Raw genomic sequence first — 15,678 nt, 5'->3', positions numbered from 1 at the left:
CTCACTCTCTCGCTCTCTCTCTCTAGTCTACACCCACCTCAGCTCCTACCTGCGCTCATTCGGCACCGCCCAGCTCTCACAGAGCACCTGCGGCACAGCTCACGGTTTTTTTTTTGCGCCATGCGCTCTGAAGGCTAGGAGCACTGCCTGGACGCTACTGGACAATATTATGTGGACAGTTTTCTCTCAGTCCGTTTCTAATTCAAGCCTGTGTCGGTTGATGATTGCTATGTTTCGGAGCTGAATTCAGACAGGCGCTTGACACGAGCTCTGAACTTCAGTTTTTGTGCAAAATGTCCAAACAGGCAGATCAGTTTGACAGCTCGGACTGTGTGTGCTCGTTCGGAATGAAGCTCACGTGGGACATCAACGACCCCAAACTTCCCCAGGTAAATATTTTAAGCCCTATTGACTCACTTCTGCCAGCCTTCTGTCACACCGCAACAGCTTCAGTAAATACATGCAGTGATTAAGTCTCTCTGTAAGCGTGACGCCATACATCTACAGTTTTCATCTAAAGGAAATGCAGGGCTAACAATAGGCTATTTTATTTACGGGAAATATCCACTGTGTTTTGTATTCAAATGACTTGTTGATGTTCCTCTTTTTCAAGTCCATCTGCCTTGCTGTTGGACTTTTTTATGACAATTCGTCATGTATACTGTTAGAAATGAAGGTACTGTGCAGGCACATTTTTTTGTTCATTAGAATACAAACAGTGTAAATGTACCCTCAGAGGTACAAAAATGGTTTTCAGATCCAATTGTGTACCTTAAATAAGTTTTTCCCAGGCAGAAAGTGCATATTTGTACTTTTTCATACCCTAAAGCCTGAAGGATGTTCAGGGTGTGGAGTCAATAAAACTTAGAAAATGTCATTTCATGAGTGGATTATGGCACAATTATTTTCGCTGAATAAATGTACTGGAACGTACCTTTTGATTGTACCACCCCAGTACAAGAGGGGTACTGCCCCAATGACTGTTTTGTACCTTTTATTTTGAGAGTGTAGCATATGACATATGGCAAACTGTTTATTCTAATGATGAGTAACATCTACTGTATTCCTTCTACATGTAAAAATGTGCTGTTGTAAAATAAGGTGATTCAATTACAAAAGTAAATGTTGAGTGAAATTCAGTAAACTAACAGCAGTACTACTGTATCATGTATTACTCAGTGATATCTCAGCATACTGAATCTATCCTAAAAAGTGTAAATAAACTTTTTATGATGTTCTGGATGAATTTCTTCATCAGTGCTAATCAGCAGTGTTTAAGTCTTGTTAATATAAGACATATTTCTGCACTGTCAGAAAAAAGTTACAGTGCAAGTACACTTTTCATCAAGGTAAACAATGCAAATGTGTGCTCAAAGGTACAATAATGGTTTTAAGGTTCAACTGTGTACTTTAAATACCTCTTTTTTTCAGAGGAAAGGTGCAGATATGTATCTTTCATGTGGGAAAAACTAAATAAAGTTTCCTGGACAGGCATTAAGCCTAGTCCTGCACTGCAAAGCAGTCTGAACTGAGATTTTCCGTTAAAAGCAAAGTGTAATACAAGGCCAGGGTTAATCCCTGTCTGTTAAACCAACCCATAGTGTAGAATTGATACATTGAAGGTTCTTTCTCAAAACACGGGTTAGAAAAAACACATAGGTCTTTATTTCTGAACACATCTGTGAGCCCAGGACATATATTTTGGTGTTACATATAACACAATACTTTGTCCGCCACAGACAGTGAAGATAATCTAAGTACACACTCTATGTCAGAGACGTGATTTCTTTGCTATGTGGCTTAACACATATGTGTTAAAACAGTGGTAACAGTAAATATATTTGTCATTTATATAAAAAAAAAAAGTCTAGCTAAAAAGCTACAGACTTGAACTGACAACAATTTTTCAAATGCACAGCAATGAATGAACAGACAGTGTTAAATTGAAAAAATTGAAGAATAAAGGTGTAGAACTGTTCTTTGGTGCTATGCTATGGGAAAACCACCTTTGCTTCCCATAAAGAACCTTTCGGTTGACTGTTCAACATTTATGCAAGGGTTAAGAGCCTTTTTCAAGTTTAAAGAGCCTCCACATAAAGGTTCCACACCATTTACAGTTTTCTCCTGGAACCATATGCCCAATCAAAGAATTATTCAGAAAGTTCAGTGTTGAATGAGCACTGTCGAGTGTTCAAACAAGCCCAAATGTGCACAAATGTACACCTTAATTCTCCACTGTACACTACACTGCCCAGATACATTTTAGTCCACGAAAACCAAACAAATTTCCTCAAAAGGTACAAGATGGTCCTTACACGTATTAAAAGCTTTAAAAATACACTGCATTGACCTTCACTGGGGAAAGGGGGCATGTTTGTACCTTTTCATAACTTTATGTAGAAAAATAAAAGAAAAGCCAAAGTATAAAACAGTATGAGTCAGAGCAACTGAAACATATAACTCTGTATATAACGACCACCTCAGTGACAGCATCCGCACCTGAAATATACAGCTTAACACTGCAGGTAATGTGTTCCTTCAGCGAGGCGTTTAGTCCAGCAGCAGGGTACGCACACTCTTTGGGACGTGTGTAAAAGTGTCCGTGCTTCTCTTCTTTACTCCTCAGGACACCAAGCAGTTTGACGCCTTCCAGGAGTGGACGGATGGCTACGTGCGCTACATCTACAGCGCGGAGGATAAAAACGCGCAACGGCACCTGAGCGGTTGGGCCATGCGCAACACCAACAACCACAACTGCCAGATCCTCAAGAAGTCCTGTCTGGGCGTGGTGGTGTGCGCGCGGAGCTGCACGCTGGTCGACGGCACCAAACTGCAGCTGCGGCCCGCCATCTGTGATAAAGCCCGCCAGAAGCAGCAGAGTGAGTGACAGACATCCATTTATTTAGCACCAGTGGGTCTGTTGGGAAACCAAATCGACTTCGTCCGTCCTATTTGAGGCGCAAAATGTCAACGACAAACGCCAAACCGCTGTGTCGGTTTGTTTTACATTTTTCAAGATTTTAAAACTTTGTTGTCAATTTGGTGGTCTCAGATTCCACTTATATATATATATATATATATATATATATATATATATATAATATATATATATATATATATATATATATATAATATATATATATAATATATATATATATATATATATATATATATATATATATTCAGTCAAATAATGTTATAGTAAAATTTACTACACAAAATGATTGAAAAAAGTCATAAGAGTTCCCTACACAACTGCGCTGGAACTGAATAAAAAGTACACTATTTTACTCACAGATATACTTAATAAACTGAACATTTGTAAAAGTAATTCACTACATTAAACTGAGTAAATCGTAAATCTAAGTGCTTAATTCAGTTAAGACGACACATTTTGTGCGAACATATCGGACTATTTAACTCAATATGTCACAAAAATCTGTTAAAATAAATAAATCTCATTTTCCCTGTAGTCGCTTTTGCTGAGAAAGACGGGCAGTTATAAAACGCTCGTCAGGTTGGACTGAAGCTCATCAAACTCATCTGATTGTGGTCTGCAGCTCTGTGTAGTTTCGCATCGACCTTTAATATAACGATAAACGAAATCAAAGTAACTAATATTAATTAAAACATTCTTTGTATAATTGAATGTGACATCTCCTCCATTGACTGGCAAGAGCTGCTCAGAGCTGTGTCTGAAATGTAATAAACGCTGCCTGTTCAGACCGGAGGGCCATGTCTGAATCTAACGTTTGGATAAAACGCTCCTTACTGAGGTTCCTCAGCTCAGCCGGGTTTCATCATTTGCTGTCCTAAAAATCCCGTAATCCTCCGTGTCAGGACCGACGCGGTTAGGGAAGCAAAACAGAACATAGCGACTCTGCCACAGTGGAGGAGAAAGACTGACTAGCGTCCAAAATAATCATGTCTGGATGTAAGCGGTTCAGCATGCTAGGCTTCTTGAAATACCTTTTCCGGGTAACAGAAGCTACAACGACTAAAGCTAACCGCCGTCGGTGTCTTGATAACAACGTGACGTATCAAACGCGGCTGCAGGTACCTTCATCACGCCGCTGCCTTGAGGCAGCTGCCTTCAGTTTTATTTTTCGGACACAGCCAACATCTTTATGTGTGTCGTGTTTCTATCAACTAAAGTCTCAATGAACTCGAAGGCTTTCGTGCAAAAACGTCTGGCTATGAGTTTGGTTTGTTTAAGCTGTTACATGTACAATAATGCTAGTTGTGGTATTACACGGCTGAGTGGCTGACGGTAATAAGCTCACTAATGACTAATTTACTCTGACTGTAAGTTCTTTATAACGAATGTGTTGAATCTTTTCTTATTGTTAGAAAAACTGTGTCCAAACTGCAGCTCAGCCCTTGAGCTCGTGCCGTGTCGAGGCCACAGCGGCTATCCCGTCACCAACTTCTGGAGAGTGGACGGCAAGGCCATCTTTTTCCAGGTGGGTGTCCTGTTTAGCCCGCTGCAGATCTGAAAAATATAAAGATTTTGTTGCGCATTCTGATGGTCGAAATTTCCCAGATGAAATCTACGTGCGTGTGTGCGTGTTGCTGTCAGAATATTCTAACAGTCCCCTTTCTTTAAAAAGAAAAAAAAAACGAATTAAAACGACAATTGAATGTCTCACTAAGGAAGGAAAAAATAAAACATTACAGCCTTTTAAAAATAAATACATTAAAAATAAATGACATTCGTATGGTAGAGTATGGCTGAATCCAAAACCACACACTCCCAAACTAAGTAGTATGTCAGAAACTCTAACAGAAAACAGAAGCCTATTCATTAGTTCAGTATGTGTAGTATAGTAGTATTTTGGGCATGTGATCATGTGAACGTGCCTAATTAGATATTCTGAAACTACAAATGGCATCATAAATTACAGTATTCAGTTTCAGATTGGCCTAACAGCTTACTTTCAGGCGGTATATGTGTGTGTATATGTGCTGTATATGTGTGTCACTGCATGATACAGTGAATGGATAAAAAGGCAAACAGTGTATGTTTCATGGTTTGATGTGTGTTTCAGGCAAAAGGTGTGCACGACCACCCTAGACCTGAGAGCAAGTCAGAGACAGAGGCGAGGAGGAGTGCAGTGAAGAGGAGGATGTCCTCCCCTCACTTCACTCAGAAAAGAAGACTCATAGAGCCAGAGGTAAAATACTTTTATTGTATTTCTTGTATACTTTATTGTATTTCTAAAATACTGTGAACATGGTTGTGTGAGCATAAGAATACCGAACAACCTTTTGCTCAGAAGGTGCAGCAAACCTAGTAAAGTTGTATGGTAACATAGATGCTCAACAGCATACAATGTCCTGTTTTTGTTAAATCTGTGATTACAGCACTTTCCCCAACAAATTATAATCTAAAGTATTTAGCTCTATGTAGTATCATATTCTTAGTACACAATATTAGTACATAATTGTAGAGTCCTTGACTCAGAGCAGATCAGAACGAAACTGGAACTTCCTGTCTATTTCTGCTCTTCCATAACAAGCAGCCACCATCAACACATTCATCACACAAATATTTACCGTAAACATGTTTTAAATGCTGACTGTGCTGTGACCAGTTGCTTTACTTACACTGAGGGAATAAAAATGCTCAAATGCAAAGAAGGTCAGCGCCAGCCTTTAACCATAAACAAAGAATAAAAAGATTAGAATTCATACATGTTTACTGTTATTTAGGTTCTTAAGTTAAGAACCTAATGTTAAAGGAACGCTTGCATGAAGAAAATGAATTCACACAATTTGAACAATACCAGATTTTAAGTGACATAGACTTTACTTTTTAACTATATTAGCCTTTATAATTTTGGTGCAAAATTAAAGAAGGAAACTTTGGACAAAAATCATTTAGAATGATCAGCTGTTTGGCTGTGGGGTCAAATTGTGTAAATTTGATTCATCAATGAACTATTGCTCAAATTTTGGACCAGTGTTTTTTAACAGTGTTCCACTGTACATTAAATAGTGTTTGTAGATAGTTTTCTTTTATAGCTTAGACCATATAATGCTACATATACAGTTTCCATATAGTCACTGTAAAAAAGAAAACACAGAATAGTAACTTTACAGGGAAGGGCAAAATGTTCTCAGCGTTTAATGCAAGTGAACGTAAAACGACTGTAATTAAAGTAAAACTGAATAATTTCTATTGATCCATTCATGATGAAACTTTCACACTATGTAAGCAGTTGCCATATTAAAATGATGTAAAATAAAAATGGAAACATGTATTTTGGGACAGTGATGATATTTAATGGAAATATTCATTTAAAACATATATTGACCAACTAACATACCTTTGTACAGGATTTTTCTGATGTACCCTGTATGACATGTATGAGGTAAACATCTATGAACAATGAACCTGTATCTCTGCCTGAAGAGCCTTTGTGACCTAATGAACCTTCTTCTACTTATTCTCAGCCTGGCCGCTTCCATGACATGCCTTTCCCTAACATCCACCAGCTGACCATGGATGCGCCGGACCGCTTCAGCATCCTCGCTGAGTCTAACTTTCCTATCCAGACACAGCACTATCCGCCCTTCCAGAACCCTGAGAACCCCTACAAGTTCCCCTATGATGCCCATGGTGCTGCCACAATGGCTGACACTCCAAGCCCTTTGCAGAAACCTGCTAACCACCGGCTGTACATGGCCCGGCCACCTTGTGGATACGACTTTGCGGTGCCGGGCTACCTGGGCTCTAGCCCTTACCCCACAGCACTGTATAAGGACCCTGCCAGCCCTCAGAGTGAGGCTGAACTCAGCAAAAGCACCCCTGGCCTGAGCACAACGCCACAGCTTCCACACCAAGACAGGTCTTTCCCAGATGCCACTGCCAAGCATCACAGCTGGAAGCAAATCTTAGGCAAAGGGCCATACGGGGAAAGAGGGGAATACCCTCAGCTTCCGGCCAATGCCAACCACTACTACAACAGTGACTACCCATGCAGGTACACAGGACCTGCCCCTACCACCCCTACAGCCCTCCAGACCATCATAACCACCACCACTAAAGTGTCTTACCAACCCTGCCCCAAGCCTTCTGTGGTGAAATACGGGGAAAACATCTACGACATGAAGGGCCTGTCTAACTGTAACACTCTTCTTGAAGAGTCTTCACCCACTTCCTACTCTGACCTGAAGATTCCTGAAGATTCTGGGGTGATCAAATCGGCCTTGTCCTACCAGGACGCACTCCCTGCCAAAATCGAAAGGGCAGAGAACTTTGAAGGCTACCGCTACAGCAGCTACAACTCCAACAGCTATCCTGAGAGAGTGACACATCCGTACAGGTATGAGGGCGGAGAGTACTGATTCAAAGCTATTAACACCAAGCAAGTCATCCACGGAAAGGAAACCAGAGGGTGAGAAAGTTTTACTGAAAGGAGCCAAAGATTGTTTTTCTGATCATGTCTTAATGGTCCAAAGAACATCAGGGTGAAAACGATGATTTTTATGCTTTCCTTCAGCTTGTAAATATGTGTACTTATTTATAAGCAGTATTTGAGCTTTATAACTATTGACATGTTGTAGGTGAAAAGATATTTGTGTAAATGCCTGATCCGTATCTGATGAAATCTGCAGAACAAGACATTTCAGGATATTTTTAATTTGTGTGTTAAAGCCAAAATTGGTTATAGCTGTTGTCTGTGGGGGAAAAACAGATATTGAATTTTATGTTTGTAAATTAAGAGTGGATGTCAGAATCATTAACCTGTTTTGATGTTTCCTATGTTTTTTTATTTTAAATTTAATGGACAGCAAATGAAGTGTGACACCAAGTCGTTCAGAATGGATGCCCAGTATTCTCTCTTTTGATCTGTAATTAAAGCCTTAAAAATATAACAAATAGTGGTTGTCTGAATATACATGGTGTGACCTTGACCTAAGTGTAATTTAATATATAGCAAATATCAACTGTTGTGAGATTTTCAAACTGCATAAGCGAAGAAAGCATTAAACAAACTCTTAAGGCCTCGAAGCCTTTTAGCTGCCAAACTAGAAGAGCTCTGTGTTTATTCAGCATACACCAGTGGGAAGTGAAAAGCAGATCACCTACAAGCATATAATGAAGGGCTTTGTGATTGAGCGCTTTTAAGGCTTCAGAGAAAGAGAGTGACACATTTCATAGGCATGGACAATCGAGTAGGGGATGTTCTTCTGTCAGTGGGAGATCAAGGATAATCACAGACAATTAGTCTGGCGGTTTGTCAACAGATTGCTTTTAATCTCCATCTTCAGAAGAGCCTGGAGGCATAGACCTCCGCTGCTCTGGGGTGTGCATGTGTGTGGGGGTGCACAAATAGGAAATAGCTATATGGAGGCAGGCAAAAGAATAGAGGGGTCACAGAAAGGATGAAAGGATAATAAATGTGTGTGGAGGCAGAGAGAGAGAAAAATAGAGAATGATGCCAGTAATATATGCTGCTGACAGTATCTCTTCACACAACCTTCTTACTGAAAACTGAAGACAAGGTGCCATGGCATCATGGAGCCATACAAACATGCACACATGTACCTGTCTTTCATGTTCTCTCTGTAGAGAGATTTCTCTAGATGTATTGTGCAGATAAACAAATGTTGTAGAACTTGTGAAATGGTGCATGTATTATGAGCAAATCCATTGAGTCTGTCATTTGAATGATACTTGCTGTCCACTACAATACCTTAGTATTGATTTTTGACTATCTAGTATGGTCAGATTCAGATATTTCAAATGCAGCCTACTGGACTATATTGGATCTATAAACACCTCTCACACAAGCGGCAAATATTAAGAAAGAGATAAGGACTGGGTTGCACAGGTCATGCAGAATTGTTTGAGTATACTAGCTGCTAAGTCGATTATCATTTAATGTTGTCTCTTACTGCCAAGTCCACCAACAGAAGGACTACGTAAAATTTTGGCAGAATTTTTGTTCAAATGGAAACAAATAGGGTTAGGGCAGGAGGAAAAAAGTGTGTGCTGCGGCGAGACATCCTGTAAAGCCTGAAATAATTATTTAGGCGTGGGGTCTGATTTTGCAGCGATTTAATCAAGCTACATCATACGTCTTTATGCATTAACATTACACATGCAGACTCAAAAAGAAGGTCTGGTTTGATGTTTAGGTCTCAAATACTAAATCAATATTATACTAATGCAATCATCAAAGTCAACCTCTCGGCAATGAGTGTGATTTGCTATGCTTATTGCATGCAGTTCAACATTTCCATCAGAGAGGTCTCCAAATGTCCAAATTATAGTGTAGCTTTAATGTAACCAAATTTTTTTCCCTCATAACTCTGATTAACTAGGGCATTGTTGGCTCTCTAGTGTGTGATTTACCGTAACTGTGTTGAGCTGCTAGCAACCATTGAGAGGTGAAAAGGGGAGATCCCCAAGTAAAGTCTTAGTTGTTGATAACTAACTGATGCATACACAGCGATGAATGCTAAAATCTGATGCTTTAACACAACAATGACAAATTAAAGTAATGGTTAGGGTCCAAAAAATGTACCCGATTTTCCACTTTTTCCAGATGTCATTGATCAGCCAAGATCATTTTGGAGTCCAAATTTTGCTTCTTTAGTTTAAAGCTGAAGCTACAATGCTAACACTTAATTCATCCCAAATTGTCTGTAAAAAATACATCCGGAAAACTTTTCAACCCTATCAAATTGCATTTCACTAAGTCTTACTGTGCCCTAAACCACATAGACAAATCTGCACATCCCTAATGAAGACTTGGATGTACTTTGATCAGGCTTAAAGATGTGCTGGGGTTGTGTTTTTACAGAAACAATTTGGGGTATTTTATTATTATTAAGTTCTACTGTTTGTTAGTAATATTAGCCTTCCAAGTTCTAAACTAAAGAAGCAAATTTTGGACATCAAACATATCTTAGCTGATCTGGGGTAAGTGGCAATTTCTGTGAATAAAAATTTTCACTAAACCATTTCTTTAAGAACCAATAATCATTAAACTTGCTGCCATGGAAACACAGTGACCTGCTCTGTCATTTTGCATTCCATGGAGTAATTTTTTTATTTTGTACAAAATTATGTTTGGAGCTGAAAGTAATCTGTTGTAATGAGGTCATGTATTTTTTGCTGTGCTACTCACACCAAAACATCTGTTCAGGTATAAATGTTTAGTAGCTACTAACTCAAACTAGTTTGGCGGTGCAGCCCAGTTTTATTCAGAAATGTGTTAATCTCAACTTGGTACACTTACAGACAGCTTCTTGGTTAGTAAAATTTGTCACTTGTCACTTGTGGGTCACATGCTTCGGTTTGTTTTGGTCCAGTGTATGGCTGCGTCTTCAGACCTAGAAGTGAGTAGAACTAAAAGAGGTGGCCCAAATCAGACTCAATAACACTGTTGGTCCCTATATTCATGCCAGAATTGGCTCACACATATAGAACATAAGGAAAAACTGTATGCTGCTGTACAGCATCTTGCCTGCATTCCTCACATCTGCTATCTGGGTTACAATGTTGAACATATAGCTGGTGTAACCAGCCCATGAGTTCTACAGCACTGTATATACATATATAATGACAGAATATTTTCCCCTCTGTATAATATTTCTGTAGTTCTATCTTATAGTATCTGCTAATACTTATAATTCTATGCAAAAGTTTGGGTGCCGCAGTCAAATTACATTTTGTTGATTTTTTTAAGTCACAGAAGTATACATCCTCTACAGAGCACACAATTCTGGCATGCTTAATACACAATTACTGTTTAATTGCTGAGTTTAACATACTGGGAAAAAAATGCAACAGTTATAGTACATTTTTTTTCCAATATGACTCACAAATTCAGAAAATACACTACAAAATCAACTATATGTCATTTGACAAGGGGTGTTCACACTTTTGCATATAACTGTAAAGAGTGTAACTATAAAGACTTATAATAGGACTGCTGCAGAAACTATTACTGTACAGTTCATTTATCATAAGCCACGTTATAAATCTGCATAATGCATTTCCAGCTTTAACCTCATGGTATGACCTTTCACATTTGGCCTTCAACTGTTCCCTATCTACCCATCATGCTGTACCATGTGTCTTGCACTAGTGGCAGCACTCCTGTGATGTGTGTATGTGATTAATGCTGGTTCAAATCTTGGTTACCCCTATATCCCTCCTATCGCCCTCATGATGAGCCTCCTACTTCAAGAGCCCTTGTTTACAAACAGCAGGTGAAAGATAGCTGCGGCTCAAAGACAGAGGCCTGCTAATCTTGGCAACCTTAGAGCACTTCAAAGCCACACTCTCCGGTGCCACCTCATCCCTGACTGCCCACAGACGTGCCTGGCCTTGGCACATGGCTGGACTGCTCTGGAAATCTGTTCCCACCTGTTTTTGAACTGTTTTTCAGATGTCATCAGGAAATGTTTAAAAAAAGCCACTCCTAACAATTAGCGTGCAGGACAGATCCAATATGACACGGTTTTGAAATCATAATTCATTTATCTATGGAAAGAACAGTCGCTTAAATATAGCTAAAGAATTTACTTGCCGTACATAATTACAGACAGTGACGTCATCTACCCATCTTTTAAGACTGTGCCAATATATATTTTATCATGATAATTACCCAACTTTTTAGCATGGTTTATGATATTATCACAATATTGTATTTAAAAAAGCACAAGCTTTAAATATATGGTCTGAACGTCATGTTTTGTCAAGTGTGTACTTGTGCAATATCTGCAATAAAATAATCATTACAAAATAAAAAGTTTGCAGTTTGCGGTCTGTGTTTATTGATGAAGGACTAGAGGATCACTAATACAAACTGTGCAGCAACAGATGAGTTACTGTCTCTGATTTACAACTAAAAGGTGGACTGACAAGATAGAAGTGTCAGTGAGTGGACACATTATTTAAAAACTCCAGCAGCACTGCTGTGTCTGATCCACTCATAGCAGTGCAATACACACTAATATGCCACCACCACATCAGTGTCAATGTTGAGAATGATCTATCATCCAAATAATACCTGCTCTGTGGTGGTCCTGAGGGGGTCCTGTCCACTGAAGGGGGCTAACCAAGTAAGCAGACAAACAGACGGACTACAGTCTGTAATTGTAGAACTACAAAGTGCACCTATATGGTAAGTCAAGCTGATTAAACGGACAGAGACTGTAGAAACAAGAAGGTGTACTTAATGAAGTGGCTGGTTGGTATATAGTCTGTTTACACTTCGGAGGACGTTTTGTCCACAAAGGACTCAAACCATCATAGAGCATAAAAACGAGGTGGATAGGTCATTTAATTGTTCAAATAGGTAGCAGAAAATATATTAGAATATAGAATTTTTCATAAAATTTAAAAAATAAATTTTAGATAATTTTTTTCTTCAGAAACAAAACACATACATGCTCATATTATCTTTCAATTCTGCTTCTTCTTCCTCTAGCTCTCCATCTCTGCACAGCATTAGCAGAAACTAGAAGAGTGGAGCGCAGGTGGCGTGTACTCCAACAGGCAGACTGATGAGGCTCTTCATCACTGCCATTAACTTGGCTACATCAGCCTGGCTCTCCGCCTGAACCAGGAGAAGAGTTTAGTACTCAGGCTCTGTGGAGAGCAAGTGCCCTTTTTCATTTCCTTTCAGTCTCCTTTTCATTCTCCCTGTCTCTCTGCTATACAATACAAAGTCCTTTCAGTGACCCCCCCTTTCGTTTTGAGCCATCTTGATCCAGCCTGTAGAGTTTGAAAATCCTTTGACAAGGGCACATAAATTGAAGGCACCATTCTCTGTTATTCAAGTATGAACTTCAAACTGTTTTTTTTTTTTGGCAAAGACAAATTCAGTACACCTTGCATGTAACAATTAACTAGACGACCTGTCCACTAATCAGTCTTTCTTGGTCAGTGCAAGGGAAAGTCAGCTTAAAATGATTAGATAACTGATTGCACAGCTTCTTGAGTTAACTCAATTTAAGGGCACTAGAGTTAATCCAACTCAAACTTCTGAGTTTAGTCAAAAGTTTATATATCATTTTTGGTGCTGCATTTCAGGTAAACAATATAGAATTAGTTTTTTTTGCTGGCATTCCCCACTAAATGGGACTCATTTCATCATACCAGTATTCTTCTTGTGAGCTCTCAGTTATGTATGACTATGGCAGCACTTAGGTCATAACACACAATCGTGTGAATTGTTAATCAGTTGCACCACTTGGGAAACCCTCAACTTACTCAGATTTCTGTGCCCATGAATGTTTGATATTGTAAAAATATTACTTGTTTAACCTTGAAAAGTAGCAACATGTGTTGCAACTGTCTAAGAATTCACTTACACAGTTGTGAGTCTGAAGCCCAGCAATGCCACAGCTGTCCATATCTGGAAACCCTAAAGGAGAATATGTCTGGTGGGATGGAAAGAGTCTCAGATAGGGGTAAATTAAGTAAAAGCAAATTCTATATTGTTTACCCGAGATAAAGAGCTTTGAGTTTGAGCATTCTAGTGTCCCTGGATTAGCACAAGACAATAAAAATGACTTAAAGAATGAAAAGAAGTTTTTGTTGTAAAACATTATATCGATAATCGCTGGTTCTGTTATCTACATCCAGAGTCGTTTTTTGCTATAAACAGAATGAGGAGTCTCGTACGGCCCAGAAAATCATGAAGGAGCCCTGATTTGTACTGTTAAAAATGTTCAGTGAGTCTGTCACTGCAAAAATATATTTTATCAAATATATTAAAGGATTCTATTTTTTACATACAGTCCGTCAGATCGAAACCTGCCTCCTATGACCTTTCACACTCACGCAAAGTAAATATAATTATATATATATATATATATATATATATATATATATATATATATATATATATATTTTAATTAATCTGTCTCTACAAGGTTATGGATTTTTGGCAACATTCTGTGAAGCTAGTTCAACTTCACATCAGTACTTACAACAAGAATGCATTTGTGGGTCATGGGCAGGTCAATTTAACCTCCTCCATATAATGATTTTCAACTGATTAGCTGCTACTATATTTAAATGAGCTATATATATATATATATATATATATATATATTTATAGGCCTACATAAAAGTTAAAAGTAGGTCTTTCTGCTGTTCTACATTTCTAAGGGACATAAATCTTTCTGACTACTTCTAAAAAAAGAGAAGGACAACTGAGGGCAAAAGTTTAGCTTTCTGTTGTGATTATCTTACAGGCTTGTTCCTTAAAAGCCATTCTTTGGACTAACCTTCAACTAATCAAACAGGTGCACGGACCCTTGCGGAAAGTCTTTAGATCTGCCGAAGGATCGTTTTTCCTCACCGTGAGAGACGACGACGTGACATCCATATCTGTATACCGAGTCCTGAGACTACAGTAAAGTATCACAGAAAACTGTCTCTTCTGATAGATGCTGTTGTTTTGGCCTCTGCAGTGAACCGCAGCCGGCATCCTAACAATGCAGCACGGAGAAGGCTGTTGATGGTAGCCTGGCTAGTGACAGGTTTTAGCCCTCTCGCCGATCTGTAGCGCCTGAGAAGCGGAGGAATGTGCTCGAAGCGCGGTTATCCGGGGATCGTCACCAAGAATGAAGTGAAACTGATCCAGACAGGCGCTGAACTGAACACCTGATAAAGCATCTCATCCTCCGCATTGTGCCGCCATTATTAACGAGCTCCGCTGACAGCGCTGTCAACAGATTAGAAAATAAATCATGTTTTAAGCAGCTCAACAGTCAAATGTTTTTTTCCTGAAAAAAGTGTTTTCCTGTTCACAGAGTATTATAAAGTGATTTCGGTCTGAAAATTTGGTCCAGAACTGACACGGCGTCCCGTAACAACTGCAAGTGAAAAAAAACATCACATGTTGTGTGAATTCGTTGCATGAACACATACTTTAACATATTCCCCAAAATGTTTAAGTAAAATTATTTACATGGTAGCTTCATCACATTTTGGCCTTTGGTTTCTGAAGCCAAGTTATTCAACTATGCTGCTAAAGCATTTACACCTTGCAAAGCCCTTATAGGAAAGTCTGTAGCACAAGTAGAGCGTGTTCACCATCACATACCATTTTATTATATGCTCCCCTACTTTTTCATTGTGGTCTTATTGGAATTTATCACAGTTTATATGAAAAGCCCACCAACAGGTAAAGTTAGGGGTAGATGCAGGTTTACGAGTTGCTTCTAAAGCTTAATCTATGAAATCCATTGAATGGGATTTATGTTTTTATTCTTCCTATTGAATTTGGGGAGGGGGCGGGGGGGATTTCACTGAATTGCTTAGTCTAATCACAGACATGTACACCCGCATCTCCCATAACCTGGTGGGCTTTTTGTTATACATGGTATCCAAACCTAATATCAGACATGATTAATCTGTTTCTTAATAACCTCTTGTTGGGCTGTCCAGATCTGTGCCTAATGCTGACCTTTCTCAGCTAGTATCCTTGCCTATACTTATGACTTACAGAAGACCATGGTAAAAAAAAAGGGCTTAAGGAGATCCAGTTTGATTTGTTGAAGTCTAACACCTGTAAACCAAGGCTTTATAGCATATGACGAGTTTCACAGTGTCTGTCAAACATTCATTTCCAAGGGATTAAAACAGACCATTTCATTTAGAAGGAACAGATATGCCTAATTTAGTAGCATTAAGTCATCCTT

At 39.0% G+C, this 15,678-nt stretch overlaps 1 protein-coding gene across 1 annotated transcript; it reads left to right on the top strand.

The window, feature by feature from the left end:
* The first annotated feature begins 55 nt into the window (after positions 1–55).
* gcm2 (glial cells missing transcription factor 2) lies at positions 56–7,881 on the top strand. The gene is made up of 5 exons (XM_017696182.1): positions 56–389; positions 2,627–2,879; positions 4,351–4,463; positions 5,049–5,174; positions 6,457–7,881. The coding sequence occupies exons 1-5, from the start codon at positions 294–296 to the stop codon at positions 7,348–7,350; spliced, it is 1,482 nt and encodes a 493-aa protein (XP_017551671.1). The 5' UTR covers positions 56–293; the 3' UTR covers positions 7,351–7,881.
* The last annotated feature ends 7,797 nt before the right edge of the window (positions 7,882–15,678 follow it).

The sequence above is a fragment of the Pygocentrus nattereri genome, chromosome 24 (assembly GCF_015220715.1).
Source record: "Pygocentrus nattereri isolate fPygNat1 chromosome 24, fPygNat1.pri, whole genome shotgun sequence".
Classification (NCBI taxonomy): Eukaryota; Metazoa; Chordata; class Actinopteri; order Characiformes; family Serrasalmidae; genus Pygocentrus; species Pygocentrus nattereri.
The sequence above is the reverse complement of the archived record's forward strand: the minus strand, read 5'-3'. Positions and strand labels throughout refer to the sequence as shown.